This window comes from Mesoplodon densirostris, chromosome 9 (genome assembly GCF_025265405.1).
Source record: "Mesoplodon densirostris isolate mMesDen1 chromosome 9, mMesDen1 primary haplotype, whole genome shotgun sequence".
In the NCBI taxonomy this organism is placed as follows: domain Eukaryota; kingdom Metazoa; phylum Chordata; class Mammalia; order Artiodactyla; family Ziphiidae; genus Mesoplodon; species Mesoplodon densirostris.
In genome coordinates, this window is record NC_082669.1 from 14,010,095 (window position 1) to 14,030,152 (window position 20,058).

Genomic DNA, 20,058 nt, shown 5'->3' on the forward strand with positions numbered 1-20,058 from the left:
CAATACAGTCTTTGAGATACACAGCTCTTACTTTGCTGGACTCCCCACACCTCCATAGGCTCATGCTTTGTCTGCTTTGTGGGTAAACTAGCACCACATTCGTAGCACCGTCTTCTCTTCTCCCGTCTCCCCCTCTTCAGAGATAGAAGGGATTGCATGACTGAGTTATAGGAAAGGCATAGTGTCAGCTGACTCCAGAAGGGAAAGGTCTAGCTGATCTTGGCCTGGCACAGAAACTATAGAATTGTTACCCAAATGGAACACGTATCGCTCAGAATGAAGCTCAGGTGTTTGAGTGCAACCAGTGGTTACCAACCCCCTCAGGACAGCTTTCTGCCGGGTCGGTACACAGGTTCCCAGGTTCCCAGCCCTTCTGGACACTGGCTTTACGCTCCTGAGTCCTTTCTCTCCTCCGGTGGGCAGGCATTCAGTATTTATGATAAACCTCTTCAGATTACGTTTTGCTGGTTATCCTCATTGTGTTTAGATCTACTCTGGTTTATTCTTTCAATTGAATGCTTTAAGACACGCTCAGGCTGCAAGTTAAAATTCTGACAGTTAAACCATAAAGTAGAAGCCTAAATCTCCCTGAAGCATTCAAAGCCAGAATATAGTGTCTTGAAGACCAGAATGTTGCACCTCAGAAAGATTGTATCAGGAAGCGTAAGTCTACTGTAAAGATCTCCCATATGCCTTTCCTTCCTGCTTTCCTCCACTGTAAGTCCAGAGATAATATACAAACAAAATGCACTAGCCTCAGTTAATTGCTGATGTGCTACAGAGGGAGAGGCGCGTGATGTGACTTGGTCCCCACCCTGCAGGAGGTCTCATAAATTATATCAAATGGGTTTCTGCCTTCATATAGACAAAATGGTATTGACATCTCAGGGTGCACATTAAACACCACAGCACCGCTTTCGGCAAATAATGAACAGCAGGACTCCAGCTCAAACAAGCATATGGGCATTTTTTCCTGCAAGAGGAAATAATTTTCACAGTTAAATAATAATAGAAATAGAAAGAAACGAGAAATTGCTACAAAGCAATGATAATGGGATTTCCAGCTGTGAGCTGCAAAGACATGGGAAGGCATTAAGATGGAAAGGCTTGGAAAACACTGCAGTGGAGAAAGGCCTGTGTGGAGAAAAACTGTTCATGGAAAAAGAGAGGCGATGATAGACAGGGGCCTTGGCCTGCGAGTCTGGTGCAAACTTGTGGAAGAGTTTCGGAAGGCTAGAGCTGGAAATCTGCTTGCCACCTTGTCAAGTCACCCTGGGCTATAATTATTGCAGATCAGACCTGCTGGGTTTAGACTGACATTAGGTAGTGTGGGAAAGAATTAAAGGAATTAAAAGGACTGTAAAGGTGGGTTTGGTTTTGTTTGTCACTTAGTTTTGGTTCACTTTTTTGTGTTAGTTTTTTCCCCTGGCTTACGGGGATATCAGCCACTTGAATGTGAATTGCTGTTATTTCACATCAAATACATCATTTTGTTCTGTGCCTTCACAGCCTTTAAGATAAAGTGAAGTTGTGGAGTTTTTGATTCTTTTGTCCTTTTTACAAAAGATGGTTGGAAAGATAAGGCCAGGTCACTTGTTTCGAGGGGGTGTCTGTGTGGAGGGGTCTTTCTTGATCTGTTTTGCCACCAAGCTGTTCCTTCAGGGCCAAAGCAAGAGAGGCAGGATAAAGAACTCCTCCAAGGGCAATGAGAAAGCTAATGAGTGGGTCCTCAGGTTGAAGGATCCAGTGAGGTCAGAGGGATGTGATGAGTAGAGCAAGGCCAGTGTTGGCTGGAAAGGCTCACTGGCCAGTATAGCCAGGGGTCAGCAAGAGCAGAAGGAAGATATAGCCTGATGGGTCAGGGAGCCCAGGTCGTACACTCAGCAGTCCTGGAAAGTGACCAGTACGATGGGACAAGAGGCTCAAGCCAGGCACCTGAGGGAAAGTCCCTCAGTGGACTTGGAACGTGACCAGTGAGACCATAGCTTCTGTGTCCACTGGACCAAGTGAGAATACTCAGAACCTTGCTACTCAAATCGTGTTAGATCTACAGACCAGAAGCACCCAACACCTGCTGGGAGCTTGTTAAACGTGCAGAATCTCAGGTTAAACCCCAGGCCTGTAGAATCAGACTCTCGGGGTAGATGCAGAATTCTGTTTCAACAAGCTCACGGTGTGATTCATGTGCACCCTAAAGCTTGAGAACTACTGATTTAAAGGATCAGATATCCTGAAGTATGTTCTCAAGAGCTTAGATGAACGTAAGAACGTATATATGGAAGTCAATGTGAGTTAACAGTGCAAGAAGGAATCATAGATTATCCTATCCAGGTAGGAAATAAACTACTCAAATGTGTCAAGTGTACAAAGCATATTCAAATGAAAGGAAAAAAAAAAGTTGTGGGTTATCTTCTTTCCTGAATAGAGAGACACATAGAGCAAGTTCTGTGTCAGCCGTGAAATATAGGGCACAAAGGTGTAAACTGGCCAAAGGCTAAGGAACAGCAGCAGCATGAGAGGCAGAAGCAGTGATAGCGCACGTGGTCTGCCTCTTCCCAGCGGCAGTTCCTGAAGGAAGGAGCAAGTGTAACTCATATGTGTAGCCCATGGATGAGCAGCTCTAAGGCCTGCTCCAGTTCCCCACGCTGAGCTCAGTTCAAGTTTCTTTCATAACTATGACAGCCTTTCTTTGAAAAGGGTAGAGGGTGGATTATCCAATGTGATTATACAATAATATATATATTGTTAATAATTTTACAATACTATATAATAAGCTATATTGAAGTATTATATTGAAGACACTATTTAGAAATAAATATGTAAGATTTGATAGAACAAAGTAAAGTTTGAAGATGAAAGCTTCAAGTTTAAAAAAAAGTGTATCCAGTGAACTTCAGTCTCTGCTCAAATGTCAGCTTCTCATTGAGGCCTGATCTAACCTGCCCAAACTCCACCTCAGCTGCATAGCTGACACCCGCCCACCATCCTACTTTGCTCTATTTTTTTCATAGTACGTGCCTGCTAGCATACAACATAATTTTTACATTTATTACTGTCTGACCACTAGAATGGCTCTATAGAACAGGGATTTTTGTTTATTCTTCACTGATGGATTCCTAGTGCCTAGAAGTGTCCCTGGACTCAATGAATACTTGCTGGATAAATGAATTAATTAGCAAGGAGGGTACTTCATATCACAGCAGTAAAACAGAAAAACAGATGTTTTACTGGGGTTCTCCTTTTAATGGATGATATTAAACTAGTAACACAGAAGATGACTTCAAGAGTATATCTTTGCTGTTTTCCTCCAGCAGGAGAGGAATGAGAATTTTCCTATGTGAAATTTTTTTTTTACTGTTTGTGTAGAGTGCCCAATTGCACCGGTAGCTCTCTTAGTTGTAACCTATTTTTTTCATTCCTTTTCATCAGTTAGAATCAGAACTATAGCTTCATGTTGGTAATTAAGCTAAGAATTTCTCTAGCCATTTTTTCTCTGTTACTAGCTATAAACTCTCCCACTGAGGCATACAGGAAATCTAAAGGTTGAAGCATTTTCTTTGGGCTAACCCAGCTAAATGCAGCTTTTCATGGGGCAGTGGAGGAACATAAACATTCATTTTAACTGGCTTTTGCACAAAGCACTTAATAAATCTTTGAAGTGCTCCATAGCGGGTTGAGTCTTTTGAAGAATAGATTGGAATATCTTTAGAAAGACACTCATAAATTCAGGTTGACAGGACAATAAAGGAAAATGGAAAATATCAGAAGCATGCCCGACTGCTGGACTGCAGCATATGGGCACAGCCATTTGCTGTAGCCCAGCAGTCCAAGGTCAGCAATGTGTTTCCTGTGAGAGCAATAATGAATCAGTCATCAGAGCACCAATATTCAACAAGGAAGCAAATCTACTCTCCACTCCCCACCCTCCCCCAAGAATAGGGGAAAAACAGCCTTGTGGTAGGGAATGTTCATTCCTATGGATAAAGAGAGCTATTCAGTGGACCAAGGCTATGAAGTCCTCAGGAAAAAAAAAGAAAACTCTCCAGACCATAATTTTGCATATACCTGAGGAGGTCTGGGCATTCAGATCTGTGTTGACAGGCCACGCTGAGCAGTGTGACCAAGTAAGAAGGAATCGTCTGCTGCCAAACCTGCTGACGCACAAGGCTTCAGGTCGTGATGGAGCAACTCTGCAAGTTAACTGGAATCCACAGATCTGAGATTTGAAAGAAATTAGTGCCTGAAAGAAATCAATCCGTGAGCAAGGGATCATTTTATAGACTTAAAATACAACCTAGAATACAGCCTCTGTAATATTATCAGACTAATGGTAACCACTGCCTTCAGATGCTGTGAGGCTAAGCCACTTGGCAAAAGAAAACTATTCTTTTGAACTCTGTGGTTCATGAGTTGGAAAAATTGTAGATTAAATAGCAAAACTAAAATATTTAGCCCTATTGCCTTTCCTCTGAGAAAGAAAAAAAGCCTTGCTAATGGACACTAATTTGAGTGTTTCTAATGGGAAGTAGGAAACCTTACATGGTTATGCATTGTATCACAGTCCCTGGTTCAGAGATTTATAACAATATGCACATTTCCCAGATGCGTACCTCCAAATTTCCTGGTATGGTGGCCACCTGAACAGCAGGAGCATTGCAGGGGACAGGCAGAGCTGGGGACATCCTTTGTGCAGAGGAAGTGCTCTAAGAAAGTATTCAAAGAAATGGAGCAAAAATCTGGAGGAGATGTGACTGTTCTTTAAGTAGGTCAGCTGTCCAGGGAAGGCCAGCCGTGAGTTCTGCTTTGTTTTGTTTTATCCTTAACACCAGCTTTTGAAAGCAAAGCAAAAATTAAAAGATAAAAAACACTTTGAACCTTTATCTGAATTTAATAATATACAGCAGGTAGTTTTCCCCTGACATTTTTCAAGCACTCACTACATGCCCTGAGCAAAGTTAAATGCTTCCCATGCACTATTTCCTTCGCTTCTCCCAACAACTCCGTGAAGTAGGTCCTATTATTTTATTTCCGCATTTTTGCAGGTGAAGAAACCGAGGCTTGCGGAGATTGAAAAGCCTTGCCCACGGCACACAAATAAAGAAGTGGAGCTAGAATTCCATCCCCAGTTTGTTTCAATTCAGAGCCCATGTACGGTGGCCAATAACATCAGGTTATTTGGGGTTAAGGGTGATAGCTTATGAACCACTTAGCAAGTGTCTCCCAGACTTCATGGCCATCAGGAGCAAGTCCAAAACATTTATTTCTCTGAGAGGAGTTAGCAACCTGGAAGAGTTAGGAGGGCATCCTTTCAGCCTCTCATTTTTCATTTTTCAAGTACATGTTCAGATTTGGGGCAGACGATGTAAACGGAATAAAATCTTCTACTGAGTTACTTGGTAGGTAAGTAGATAGATGGAAGAAAGGAAGGAAAGAAGGAGGTTTGAAGCATAAACATCCTTTTCTTCTCACTGCTTGTCTAGATTTTGATTGGAGCTGTCATTGCCATGGGATCAGCCGACAGAGACGGCCGCCTACACCCAGGAGACGAGCTCGTCTACGTGGATGGGATTCCAGTGGCTGGCAAGACCCACCGCTATGTCATTGACCTTATGCACCATGCAGCCCGGAACGGGCAGGTCAACCTCACTGTGAGAAGAAAGGTGCTATGTGGAGGTATGTAACTCGAACCAGCAGCAAGCGTTGGAGGTTAGGTGGTGAGATGCTTTTGTGAGTCAGGGTCAGGACACTGGAGACGGCATTTTAAATCAGTTTCTATATTATATGAGGGAAAAGACCAACCGTGATATGCCAGATGTAACTGTGATGTTGAAAGTGCAGATTTTCACCCCACTAGTACATTTCTAAGCAGTCTTTGAGGCTGACATTTTCCATGGAGTCATTAAAAATTTCTAGCCAAGCCTGAGGCTAATTTAAGATGTGTATGCTCTTGGCTTTTCGGTAGATGCCAGGTGTAAGAAGAACATTATAATAGTGAAAAATACAGCTTTGGAAAATGTTCTTCATTGTGTTTACAAGACAAGGAACACAGCATTTTGATACCATAAAAAGGCAACGAGGATGGAAAATTAACTTCCTTTGAAGAGCCTGATGAATGGTAACAATAAGAAGATTACTCTGATTTAGAAAAATACAGCTATATGTCACTCTGAGAAAGCCCAATTCATGTAACTCCAAAGTCATGAAACGGAGAAATCAGAAGTAATTATTCCCTTTACAACCTTTACAGCTTCATAAAAGAATCCACCAAAGAAATACTTTTAAAAGTCAGCCCTCTTAGTCATATTATGATTCAATTTAGCTCTCTTTACCATCTCTCAACCCCCCCAAAAACGATTTCTGTTTATAAGGAATATGTCCATTACAAGCATTAGACTGTTTTTTATCCTCTGAGCACTCAGTAATATTGGGAATATTGTCCCAAACCGCCTGTGCTTTGCCCTGTGAATTGCAGGAGCGACAGTGCCAGAGATGTTCTGTTGTCACCTGCCCCGGTGGCCTGCTGGCCTCTCTACTCAGCCCTGGACTGCTTCTCACGCGCAGTGATCGATACGAGAATTAGGAGGGGCCTTAGAAAGAGCAACATGAACTCCCTTGTGTTACAGACGACAAACTGAGGCCCAGAGGTTCAGTAGATGCCCTGGCGGTCTGCAATGAGTCAGTGATCATGCACAGACCCATCTCCCCAGCCAGTGCTTCTTTCTTTACTCTACCACCAACCCCCTGTCCAGTGAATTCAAAGACATTAGACCAACCTTTAGCAAATGTCACTCCCTACCATGAGGAGTCTTCCATATGTGCTATTATCATAACACATTTGCATTTTTAAAAAAGGGCCACCAGCTAATCACAGCTGTGAGTCACTCGAGAGGATAAGCTTTGTTAGTCGAACTAAAAATCCTCTTCTATTCAAGTCTTGTAGAAACTAGATTTTGAATAAGAGCTATCACTTAAAAGGGTAAGTCAGAAGAATTATCAGCCCTTACCTGTAGAGACTGCTATAGGTCTTGTATTATGGAGGTTTTGCTAAGAGGTGCCACTCGTCTTCAGAAATTCACAGCAGACCACTTGACCCAGTGAAGTAAAACACCTTGAATTATGCCGTATCCTTGGGCGAGATGCCCCGAGGAAGACAGTGTTTGCTCAGTTAACATTTAACTGTCTCTCACTCTCCAAAGTGATTTTTTTTTTTCGTGGTACGCTGGCCTCTCCCGTTGCGGAGCACAGGCTCTGGACGCGCAGGCTCAGCGGCCATAGGCCCACGGGCCCAGCCGCTCCACGGCACGTGGGATCTTCCCGGACCGGGGCACGAACCCGCGTCCCCCGCATCGGCAGGTGGACTCTCAACCACTGCGCCACCAGGGATGCCCTCCAAAGTGATTTTTAATAAAAAGTTTGCTGTGCTATATGTTCTGTAACCCAAAGATAAGTTTAAAAATACTGATTTAGGGCTTCCCTGGTGGCGCAGTGGTTGAGGGTCCACCTGCCGATGCGGGGGACGCGGGTTCGTGCCCCGGTCCGGGAAGATCCCACGTGCCGTGGAGCGGCTGGGCCCGTGGGCCTATGGCCGCTGAGCCTGCGCGTCCGGAGCCTGTGCTCCGCAACGGGAGAGGACACAGCAGTGAGAGGCCGAGGTACGGCAAAAAAGAAAAAAAAAAAAAATACTGATTTACAAGGAAGTACACTGCAAAGTGCAAAAATTGATGCACCAACATCATTTCATGCTCTCCTTGCCACCAGCTGATTATTGCAAATTAAATTTTGTTCTAATCAACCCAGGCTATTGGAGTGTAGGCCAAACGCTTCAAAAATGTATTCTTGCAATTTGTGGATCATGCAACTTCTGTGAAGGTGCTCTTTGCTGCAGTTCTTACCAACTTTACTCATTTAGGCTCTCAGGTGCATTTCAAGTGCATTTAATTTTTGAAAAGGTTCTGCTGCAGACTGCTCGTTCACACCAGGAGAGTTTCCAAGTTAGTTCAGCCCACTCTTCCTTGAAAGCTTCATGAGTATTGAAACCAATTCAGTTCAGCAAAGGATACTTTGATAGTCAAGTCAATGCCTAGAAATAGGATGGAGCAGATTTTTTAAACGGGCCTAGGGAGACAGCCTTTCTTCATAGCTGCCATTTCTCCAACAGTGAGAAGAGATAGCTACAAATGGATATGACAGTAGATATGCCATTTTCAGGGTTCTTGTTAGCATCATTCTTATGCTTTCTTAAGCAAATGCAGTGGGAGGTGCAAGCCTGGCTTAGGATGAGATGGTTCAAAGCTGAGGGGAAATGAGTAATCAGATTGTAAAGAGACAGGGGATGAACAAGAAGACAGACAGCGTCACCACCTTCTTGCACAAAGGAGTAATATAATGGAAAAAGAGGTGGGCCGAAGGGAGCTCAGCCTTATGCTTGCCTCCGCTCGTACAGATGTCCTACCTCACCTCAGAAGACACTGGGCACTGGTTTTCTGGTTGATGCTGAAGAGAGGGAAAAAAAAAAAAAAGCATTAATTATGAGAGATACAGACTGGTTAGTTACACTGGGCAAAAATTTAAATAAAAACCTGCTCCAAATGTTACCATACCAAAAAAAGTGTACGCGCTAAAGATAGAAAGGCAGATTTTTCAATTAGGCAATGGCAAACTAGATCCTCAAAAGTGAGAAATGGTGGATGAAAATGTAAAGGATAAAGGGTGAAAACATCCAGTAATGTATCCAGTTTTGTTTACTGGATATTTTAGCACAGATCTTGCACCTTAAACTAGTTTTGAGAGGTGCCTTATCCATGCTCCCGGCTCCGATATTTAGTTATTCTTTCCCAAGGATAGTAGAAGAGTGGCTTTAATTGTTACACTGAAAGTGTAAATATCTACATGTTTAATAATCCAACTTTGAGACGTTCAACATAGTGACACATTATTTTGAATACATACGATTTGTCTGAGAGAAGAGTGTCTCTGAGGAATTTCCGAAAGTGTAAATCTAGAATTGATGTGAAAGAAAGTTTTATGACTTCGTCAAAACATGTTAGAGTCCATCTTAAAGCTGTCAGCATCTTTTTTTTCTCACACCTAAGGGAAAGTCTAATTCTTGGCCTATACTGAGAAAGGGAAGGTTTTCTTGGCAGCTGGGTGAAAAGTTTAGCCCGTGTTTAGGGTGCTAGTGAATTCCCTGCTCCTGGTTACTATACATTCTGTCAATTCTAAATACAATCCCTTACTCTTTGTCCATGAGCATGTCACCCATTTAAATAATGTGTCCGCCTTGATGAGCATAAGGCAGGAGTGCAGAAACTCAGATGCCTGCCGGAAGGCCAGCCCCTAACATGGGCAGGACCCCAGCCTGCCAGGCACCACAGGGGTGCACTATGCCCGTGGACACTCCAGTGCACGTGTCCGAGCTCTACCACACACATACCCCGTTGCCTCAGCCGTGCTTCAAGACAAGATTTGCACATCCTTCCAGGGGACGGTCCTGTGAAGAGAGGCCAGGGCACAACCTGGAAGCAGGCAAGGTCTGTTTGGTTACATAGAGCCCTGGTACCCAGTCTGTGATCTTGAAGGGAAGCAAGGGCTCCAGCTGAACAAGTCCCTTTGGCCCTGTGTGCTCTTCAGTCCACGGGTAAATGAGTAAATCAGAAATTTGCAAGAGACACTGGGGAGTAGCTGGGACTTGCACATTGCATCCTCAGTCAAGGGAGCAGGAATCGCCCAACTCTAGTCGATTATTACCAGATATTTCAAGAGAAACTAGAAATCCAGCTTTCTGTAAAATCACCCTATTTAAAAACATTGGCAATTAATTTTAACAATTATTAAACAAAGTCTAGACCGGCATTGGGCAGGAATAAGAAATGGGCCTGCAGACCAAGGGCAGCTCCTGGCCAGCAGTTGACTGTTCTGGTCAAAACCATCTCACCTGGAGGACATTATCAATGACTCCTGCCTTCCCAAACGGAGACCCTCTCCCAGTCAGCACAGTGATGATTTCCAGTATGACTGGTGAGGACAAAACAGAAGCTAAAACCTAAAAATTAATTATTTGACTTGAATAGATATTAAGTGACTGAATTCTGTACACCCATTTGCATGCGAGCCAGAGGATGAGTCAGGGATGCTGGGAGTTAGTGTATTTAAAAAAGAAGAAGAAGAAGAAGAAACAAAATTGCACGTGGTATTTAGTCACTTTCTGACATTTTACTATATTATTCTAAAACAACATTGTTCATCCCCTATACCAGGAAGTGCTGTTGGAGAGAAGACAGTCTCATTGGGTCTAGAGCCAGCCAAGTAGAAAAATGAGGTGGAATCAGTTATATCCCTCAAAGTCAATCATTGGAAGTCTTCTTAACTCCCTGGTTTTAAATGTGCTCATGGTGTTAAAGATAAAGAACTTTGTTCTAGAGGTTGAAAGAGACATGCAGAAGCAATAGGAAAGTATTCTGTTAATGTATTTGACTCCTTCACTCACCCAGGGACACTCACATCGACTTAGGCAATGATTTTCTTTCTCCCTTTGGAGCCTGCGGCATAGCCACTCCAAGCCACTTACTGCAAAGACAGATAATTTTTCTTTGTTGCTGCTTTACTGACAACCGCAGCTCTCAACCCCCTAAAATATGACAGCCAGAAAATGAGGTCTCTCTTGTCACTGCCTATGACATTTAGTTACTGATTTGGTCCAATAACTCAGGGAGGTTTTCAATTTAATGTTGCAGCATAATAATTGTTTGTTTTTCTTCTTCCTGACTATCTCTAATCACTTTATATCCAACTTATACAAGGACTGATAAAGGATATGTGCTTCACCAAGACAATAACAGCTTGTCTTTGGATGATGTTTTCTAGTGGAGAGGGTTCATTTTACAGGTAGTTTGAAATTCTGGTGGAAAAGAGGGAAAAGCTTTGACATTGACATTTTGCTCTTTTATCACCTCCATACATTTCTTACATCTGAAAACATCCATTTGTTTTCTTTTATTAATACCTGATTGATTAAATATTACAGAAAAATTCCAATTTATCAAACGGTAATAAGCAGTAGCCTGGGTCTTATTCATTCTGTAATCACAGACAAGAAATGAATACATTTTTGTAAAGACCATTTTTAAATCTGAGTATTTGATTAAATGCAGCTCCATTTTCTTTAGGTATCAGTGTAACAAAACATCTCTTATAGTCAGTGTTCTTGTTCCCTGATTTTTGAACTGACTTTGATTTTTGAAACGAAATGATTTTTCATTTCAGAATGGAATTGCATCTTACATTAAAAGCCTTCATTGGAACTTTGGCTAATTATTTTTAACTTGCCATATGAGACAACGGCCAGTATTCTAAATAGGAGACCATATCTAAAGACCCAAAAGGGAATCACTAATTATCATTATTTTCTATCTTATTGTTCCTCTGTTCCATAAACATCTTTTGAGTACACTAATCAAGTTGTAAGCTGGACATGAAACGGTCCTATTTCTAATTACAGTATTCTACGTGCCTGCTTAAGTTTTGGTTTTTCTTCATCCGAATACCAGAACCTAGATATTATAGTAAAATGACAAAATTCTTTCTTGAATGATAGATCAACTTGCAGTTTAAAAACTAAGTTCTCTTGGCTGCCAACTTTCTATCATTTCTCCTTATAAATATACTTGCTTTCTCATGGAAGTATTGGCTTGCTTTATCTGGTTGACAATAAAGTATATTTTACAATAATATAGAATGTAAATAAATGAGCAAGGCCTCCAACACCTCCCTTAGAGATTCAAAATTCATCATTCCTCAGCCTGATATCGTTGTTAGATTTGATCCTAGAGTGAGCAAACTAAGAAGTATGTTTCCCAGCTACACAAAGTGAATGAACACTTCTAAGCTAACAGAATATCACAGAATTAAATAAACCCATGGCTTTTTAGTGAAATTATGGTAGGTCACTTTACATGGACATCCTCTGGGCTATTAACCCCAACTACAATCAGCACTTCTCAAAGTGTGGCCTTGAAACCTCATCCAGATTCCTTTGCCCAGTTGTTCCTAGATCTACTGAAAAAACTCCTTGGGTGGACTCTGATGATGCATATTTCTTACACGTTCTTTAAGTGGGCTTTATGCATAGCACAGTTGAAGAGTCTGTCTATCTGTTTTATGATCTTCTTAGATCAATTATTGTTGTGAAACTAAGAAGCCTGATATTTAAAACTAGGCATTGTCTTGGCGGGTTTCAGTCTCACCAAGAAGAAGTTATAAACAAGTAGCGGCACAGGGGAAGCTGAGGATGGGTTTTACCTGTGTTTGCTGTGAAGGGTGGAAAGGGGCAAGACCTAGGGGGCTCCATAGCCAGGTTTGTAGCTTTTCAAATACTCTTCACATCCGGGGGGTGGGGGGCGGGGGGAGGAATGGAGGCCAGTCAACCAGCCTGGTAACAATGCCAGTGTCTAGAATAGTGCCCAGTACACAGGAGGCACTCCTTCATCAAGACCCTTGCTAAATAAATAACCAGGTGCCTGTGTACGATGTGTGTTCCAGGGGAGCCCTGCCCAGAGAACGGGAGGAGTCCAGGCTCCGTGTCGACCCACCACAGCTCTCCTCGCAGCGACTACGCAACCTACACAAACACTCACACCAACAGCAGCGCCTCTCCCCCCGAAGGCTTCGCCTCCCACAGCCTGCAGACCAGTGACGTGGTCATTCACCGCAAAGAGAACGAGGGTTTCGGCTTTGTCATCATCAGCTCCCTGAACAGGCCAGAGTCCGGATCCACCATAAGTAAGTGTCTGCTTTGCCTGCTTTTGAATAAGAGCTATTGTTTTTATTGTTCTGGTGGTAGGGATCCTGGACAAGTAGATCAGAGGACTGTTGTATTCATAAATGTGGAGCCCAAAAGTCGTAGCCTCTGGGCACAAATAAAGCATCCTTAACACTCGCCTAGCCAAATGTTGCCGACTTTGGCTCAGAAAGAATGCAAGACCACAGCTAATGGCCTCCCAAACCCACAGCCCCCATAAAAGCTCTTCATTCATTTTAAACTGGGAAGAAAATAATGCAGCATGATGTGGGAATTTTGACGTGAGGGGAGAGGTGCTCCTGTTCTGTAGAATGAAACCAGCTACACCAAGTTTCTGAGGGAAAAGCAGTCCAGGCAGAAGCCTTGACGTGGGAAGGTGCTCAGCATTCAGGAAATATACAGAAAATGTATGGTTTCACATATACATGGAATCTGAAAAACAAGGCAAATAAGCACACTAACGGACAAAACAGAAAGACTCCTACTAGATACAGAGAACAAACTAGTGGTGGCCAGAGGGGAGGGGGAGGGGGAGGGGTGAGATAGGTGAGTGGAATCAAGTGGTTCAAACTTCCAGTTATAAAATAAATAAGTCACAGGGATGTAATGTACAGTGCATGGAATATAGCCAATAAAACTGTCACTTTGTATGGTGCATAATCTATAAAACTATCAAATCACTATGTTGTATACCTGAAACTAATATAAACTTGTAAGTCAACTATACTTCAATTAAATAGGTATGTATATGTTTATATACAGATTATGTGTATATAGATACACATACAGAAGCCCAGTACATCTGTGGTCTAGTGAACACGAGCAGCGTGAGACCAGGACATAGAACTAGGCAGGAGCCAGGCTGTGCAGGGCTTCACACACCCTTGGGAAGAAGCGTGGATTATAGTCTAAATCCATGGGAACCATTGGAAGGTTTTAAGCGGTAGACAGATATCTGACGTATATTTTTAAAAGATGAATCCAGATGCTTATGAAAAATGAAATCAGGAAGAGAGCCAGAGTGGAAGCATGAGACATAGTTCGGAGACTTTAACACTGTCTTGTGGATTGCACTGATCATTCTGTAATGTATAAAAATATCAAATCAGTATGTTGTGTACCTGGAGCTAACATAGTGTTGTAGGTCAACTATACTTCAGTAAAAAATAAATAAATAACAAATTTTTAAGTAAGTAAGTAAATAACTTAATAAGACAGCCCTGTGGGTCCAGAGATCCCAGTGCCTTGGTAGAAGAAATGGATGGGGGAGGAGTGGATGATTTCACCTTCTGAGGTTCCTCCAAATCTAAGGTTCCAAGAGTCTGTACAACAGGTGACAGTCAGAGGTCGTATCTCTCTTCCAATCAATGATCTTTGCAGATTCTCAGCTTCCTCAGTGGTTTTCCTTTCAGCAACACTATTCCAGAAGTCGCTCATCAGCCAGCAAGCAGTAGGACAGAAGTGATAGGAAAACTTGTTCATTTTTCATGAACAAGTGATTTGGCCCGAAACGTTGTGGATAGAAACACCATAACAGAGCATTAGGAGAAATAATAATTGAGTCATGCTGTGGTCCTGAAATTCTTATGAATTGTGGTTGTCCCCAGCACATGGCAAGGGGTGCGAGTATCAAACACTGCTCAAGAAATCAAATTGTTGAGAATGAATAAGAACTTTTTATGATAAAGTTAATGTTAGCAAAATACTACCAGGACTAAATGGAGAGAATTGCCCTGTTTAGCTTTAGCTTTGACAAATTCAAGAGTGGAAGCTATAGAAGCATTAAACTTTGTGAAAGGTGAAAATGTGCAGAAGCTAAATTACGTACATCTGAAAGTACGATTTCATTTATATTTTTCTGCATGATAAGCTAAAGAAATAAATCCAGTCCTTAAGCATAGAGTAAAGGCAGGATTCTGTCAGTGGGGTGGATTCAGCAAGATTAAAAGGACACAAGATTTTCTTCAATTATATGAACAGTCTTCCAATAATTTACACTTGGGGAAAATGTTCACAGAAAGCTTTTGTAGCTATTCCAGGCATTCAAATTTTTTATTGGGGCAGGATACCTAAAGGACTGGAATAAAATTAAGTGTACTACCACAATGAAAATGTTAAGCACGTATTTAAGGTCTCAGCTTTATTTGAAGTGTGACAGCATTATTGCTAAATGTATAGGAGGATGTGTGTGCATGTGCGTGCGTGCTTGTGTACACGCGTACACTTACTACATAAGGAAGCCACAGAGGATTTGTCTATTGCAAATAAGATCCACGCGTGGACAGGTCTGGCAAACACCAGGTGCAAATGCTTACAATTAAATGTGGATTTTTCTTCCTACCAAGTGACATTAGACTGACCTCAAAAGAGTACTTCTAACCATTTTCGAAATGGTATTATTTTACATCACCCTGGAGAGTGGAAATCTATTTGAGTTCATGATGCTTCCTAGCTTCTTTTTACACGTATTTATTTCTTTTTAATTTAAGAAACTTTAAAAAAATTTTATTGAAGTGTAGTTGCTTTACAATATTGTGTTAGTTTCTACTGTACGCGAAGTGAATCATCCATATGTATACATATATCCCCTCCTTTTTGGATTTCCTTCCTATTTAGGTCACCACAGAGCACCGAGTAGAGTTCCCTGAGCTACACAGTAGGTTCTCATTAGTTATCCATTCCATACATAGTATCAATAGTGTATAGAAACACAGGCTGTCCCTATGTTCCGGGAAGAGCATGTTTACAGTCTGTAATTTGCAGCATGCACCTGAAAGGTTTCTAGACCTGATGCTCCTGCATGCTTAACTTCCGTAATAATTTTCAACTCTTAATTCTGAAGAGAAGGGCGAAGTGCCACCTCCTGTGCCACACATCCGCTGCCAGAATATCAAGGCTCCTTGGGCTCTGTGAGCCTGGGAGAGCGTGATCCTGTTCTGATATTCAGGAGTCACAGTCATTTCCAGGGCTGGTGTCATTTTTCTCTTCGTGTGTTATCTGGGCCCAAGGATCTTGAGCACATTTGTGGTTTATTTTTCAGGCTACTGAGATCCTCTCCTTAGTGGACAGAGTGCTGTTATTTATGCCTTTGATAGGGGCACCATCACATTTAGGCAAGGGAGTGGCGTGGCTAACAGCCCAGGTGCTCTAATCGTACTGCCTGGATTTGACACCTGGCTCCATCATTGACTAGCTCTGTGACCTTGGAGAAGTTATACAACCTCTTTGGGCCTTAGTTTCCTTGAATGTAAAGAGACGATCATTTTAATACCTATGTCCTCAGGTTGCTGTGAGGGTTGAATGAATTAGTACACGGAAGTGCTTAGAAGAGCGCTGACTCAGAGTGGGCACTATGTGTGTGGTCACTGCTGTCTAGACCACCTTGCCCGCTAGGAGTTATCACTGCGTTCCATCAGCTCGCTCTTCTCGGAGGGCCCAGAGTTCACGCTGCTGTCAGTTCAGTCAGCCATTGGTCAGAGTCCACCACTCTCCCAGAGCAGCTAAATCCGGGCAGCAGATGAGCATCTCTGAGGGCCATCTCCCCCTCCCCCCGTGCTGACCTTCTGGGAGCACGGTGTTCCCCACCCCTGGGCCAGGGCTGGGGGCCGTGAGAGCAGCAGCGGAGCAGAGTGGGCCTTTGCTGAGGCTTCAGGCTGGAAGTCTCCCCAGAAATCACTAACCAATAGACTAGAAGAGTCAGGGCAAACATCAAAATTCAGACTCAGTGCTGTGCCTTTTAGGATATCCTGCAAACTTTATGTCTCTGTTGACTAGATCAGAGAAGAGAGGAGAGAGGGAGAACCCAGTGTAAACTTCCCCACCCTGCAGACAGAGAAGGAGTGCCCTTCCACCGCTTGTTCAGCCCAGGCAGCAACTTTGCCAAGAAGGCCAGATGTTTAACCAGTTGGGAACTTGGAAAAGTCGAGTTCCTGGCTTATTTGTTGCCTGGAGTTTAGTAGGGCTCTTTATCAAAGCCTCACATATTTTTTTCACAATACTATTTCCCCCCAAAATAAAAAAGAACTTTTTTCTACTATTAATGTAATTCGGGAGCATATTACTTCCTTCCAAAGCCAGGAGGCCAACTATTGTTTGGGAGCAGACAGATCTTAGAAGCCTTCTATATGAGGTGCAGAAATACCTTTCTTGATTTAAATTGAGAACAGGTAAGCTTCCTGAGCATTTCTGGTCCATTATCCAAAATATTAAGTTTTTTTTTTCAGACCTTAAAATTAGACTCAAGGGAAAACAAAATGGTTCGTATACCAGAGCCTAGGATAAGAGTGAACCGTAACAGGCAATTGCACTTAAAATTCTTTAAAGGATTCAAAAAAATTTATATAGAAAGATGTTCATTGCCACGTTATTGATAAATGTTGAAAGCTGGAAATAATGTTAGAAGTTTCTCCAAAACTGGAAACGTTGGTATATTCGGGAAGTTCAAGGCATTTACTGCCATTAACTGCCTGCTGTCATACTTACTGAGGTTTTGTACCCAGGATAAAGAAGGTAGCCTTCAGAGTCAGAGTGGATCAGATGCTTGCTCTGGACATATCTACACTACCAAGTGTAAAGTAGATCGCTAGTGAGAAGCAGCCGCATAGCACAGCAAGATCAGTTTGGTGCTTTGTGACCACCTAGAGGGGTGGGATAAGGAGAGTGGGTCGGATATGCAAGAAGGAGGAGATATGGGGATGTATGTATATGTATAGCTGATTCACTTTGTTATAAAGCAGAAACTAACACACCATTGTAAAGCAATTATACTCCAGTAAAGATGTAAAAAAAAAAAAAAAAAAAAAAAAAAGCCCCAGTGGCCACGTGCAGTGGGGTTGACAGGTCAGCCTTTGGGCCTCCCCAGCTGAAGGTCTGAGTCCGACAGCCAGGTTTTATTACAGAGCTGTAACCGTCATCGCAGGTGCTTCCTGCCCTGCCCCCAAAACCTGCTTTCCCACCAGAGGTTCCCAAGAAGGGCTTTGACACCAGTGATGAAATAAAAGTGACACTGATTCTCCTGCTCTTGTAAAACCTGTGAGGAAGGTTATGTTGAAATGTATGGGGTAGCCGTGCGTGGGCAGCTTGGACAGTGGTGTTGGAGGCTGGCAGCCTGTTGAGGGAATTCGTAAATTTAGGTGCAGGCCCATCACAAACTGGGAGGTAGAACGTACTCTGGACAGCAGCCATAGTAGCAACCCAAGCAGCACCAGTAGAGGAACAGTCATCTCAACGCTTCCTTCCTTTATTCATATTGTCCTAACGGCTTCGAGTCTGTTTTCCTTGTCTGTGTTGCAAACAACTCACTGGTCAGCACGCTGCTGACTCTGAATCTTTCAGCTCTGTACCAGGGCTGAAAATCTTTGTTTCTTTGTGTGCACTTTCTCTGGCACAGGTGGGAGTACAGGCTAGGTCACTGGTGGCTTTCCCTGACACCCACTGCAATCTGACATTCTAGGAAGACATTGGTTACCTTTGGTAAAATGCCCTGACGACTCTCAGAGTCCTTAATGCTGTCCATAGGCCCTGGTGTTGAAAAGTTATTCTAGAGATTCAGAAGCTTATCTAGCAGGTCTTTTATGACATTTTAAGTATAATTCCCTAATAAGTCTGAAATAAAACTGAACCATCAGTAAAGCAAGTTAAGATTTTTTCCACCAAAACTCACCCCACCCACTATGCAACCACTGAATAGCCATTTGAATTTAGGAGACGTACAAATTAAAACCGAGAGCCGAGACTTCTACAGTTTTGCCCTAATACAAGGAGATTTAAACTAAATGAAAAGTGCATTGGACAACACGTCTGAGCCTGTCTCCAGCTTATGCACTAACGATCGTGTCCCTTGAGCTAGTCACTTGGTCTTCCTGTAACCCTTCCTCATCTAAACTATAAGGAAAGATGGTCTTAATAGCCTTTTCCAGCTCTAGATTATATTATGCCATGAATCAGCATGGAAATATAAGGTATTATGTTAGTTTCGTCTGTGTGTGAAAGACCCTGGGCAAATCTGAGGCCTGAATTATATTTTTCATTGCCTTAAGTTATCGTTTTAAACTTTCATTGCTTTCATTTTTTATTATGTTTTTAAGGTGCTCCTAACACTTTCAGTTCTTTTGTTCATCTTATCCTTTGTCAAGAAACGATGTGAAACAAGCACTTAAATACACTAAACCAGCTCCCCTTTTAAGACATTTTAAGGCAGTGTTTCCCTCCTTCTTTCGCTTACAAAGTGATAGCATTTGCATATCGCACTGAGATAAAATGAATGAGGCTGATAGAGGCAAAAGGCAACCTCCCCAGGGGCTCTACCCCTAACCTCACTCGACCTCCTTGGGAAGCAATGGCTGTCTTAGCACACCTGTAACCTTTAGTGGTACACTCCTTTTAATGGCCCATAGTTACAAAGATTTGCCCTAAAGTGAAGCCTCTGAACCTCAGCAACCAGTAAGTGTCTCGTCTTACATTTTATTGCTTTGGGTTATGGCAATGAAGTTTCTTCAGAACTCCGTACTGAGGTTTGTTCATTGATCACCTTAAAAACACAGGCAGCTGGTGCAACTGGTGCTGACGCTGGGACCTTGACTTTCTGTAAATCATTGTTAACTTTGACCTATGAATGCTGCATCCCCAAAAGTCATTGCTGGAAAGTTTCTGAAGTTATACCCGTGCTGGAACATAGGAATTAGAAAGCGAGTGTTATTGGTTTCACTATTTGTCATTGGTTTGCAAAAGCAAGTTTCCTTTCAGAGTTCTTAGACAGCTTTGCAACCTGCCGTATTCCCTTAATCCTTAAATGAATGTCTGCTTTGAATTCCTTTAACGACATAGTGCTTTTGCTCTGAGTTTTATGCTGAGAATACTTCACTCAGGAGGCATGATGGTGTCACCCACGCTGTTAACGTGAGTGCTTTTAGAACAGAAGAAATACGGTGGGGCAGGAGACACTATATAAAATGCCGGGTTTCCTCCAAATATCCGGCTTCTAAATATAACTCATGAAACCATAAGATAAGCAAATGTCTTCATAATCTTTTAGCAAATCTACATACACAGAAAAGATAAGATTGTGTTCAGTCTGCACTGACGTGCATAAGGTTTAAATCAAATCAGTCTTTTCACATGTATTAGTGTGACAATTTCTGCTTCGGGAGGTGGCCAGGGGCTAGGGTACAAGTGGAGTTTCTAATGATACAAAGTTCATCAAGAAAGGCAGCACTTCCTATGTGTAATCCAGTCTTCTCATAGTGAATCCTTGATCATAACAC

At 42.4% G+C, this 20,058-nt stretch overlaps 1 protein-coding gene across 1 annotated transcript in view; it reads left to right on the forward strand.

Moving 5' to 3' along the window:
- The window catches only part of MAGI2 (membrane associated guanylate kinase, WW and PDZ domain containing 2), a 1,346,582-nt gene that overhangs the window by 1,201,201 nt on the left and 125,323 nt on the right, over positions 1 to 20,058 (forward strand). Inside the window, exons 15-16 of the mRNA XM_060107590.1 lie at positions 5,481 to 5,673; positions 12,538 to 12,777. Of these exons, the coding sequence (XP_059963573.1) occupies positions 5,481 to 5,673; positions 12,538 to 12,777 (433 nt within the window). The remainder of the gene's footprint in view (positions 1 to 5,480; positions 5,674 to 12,537; positions 12,778 to 20,058) is intronic.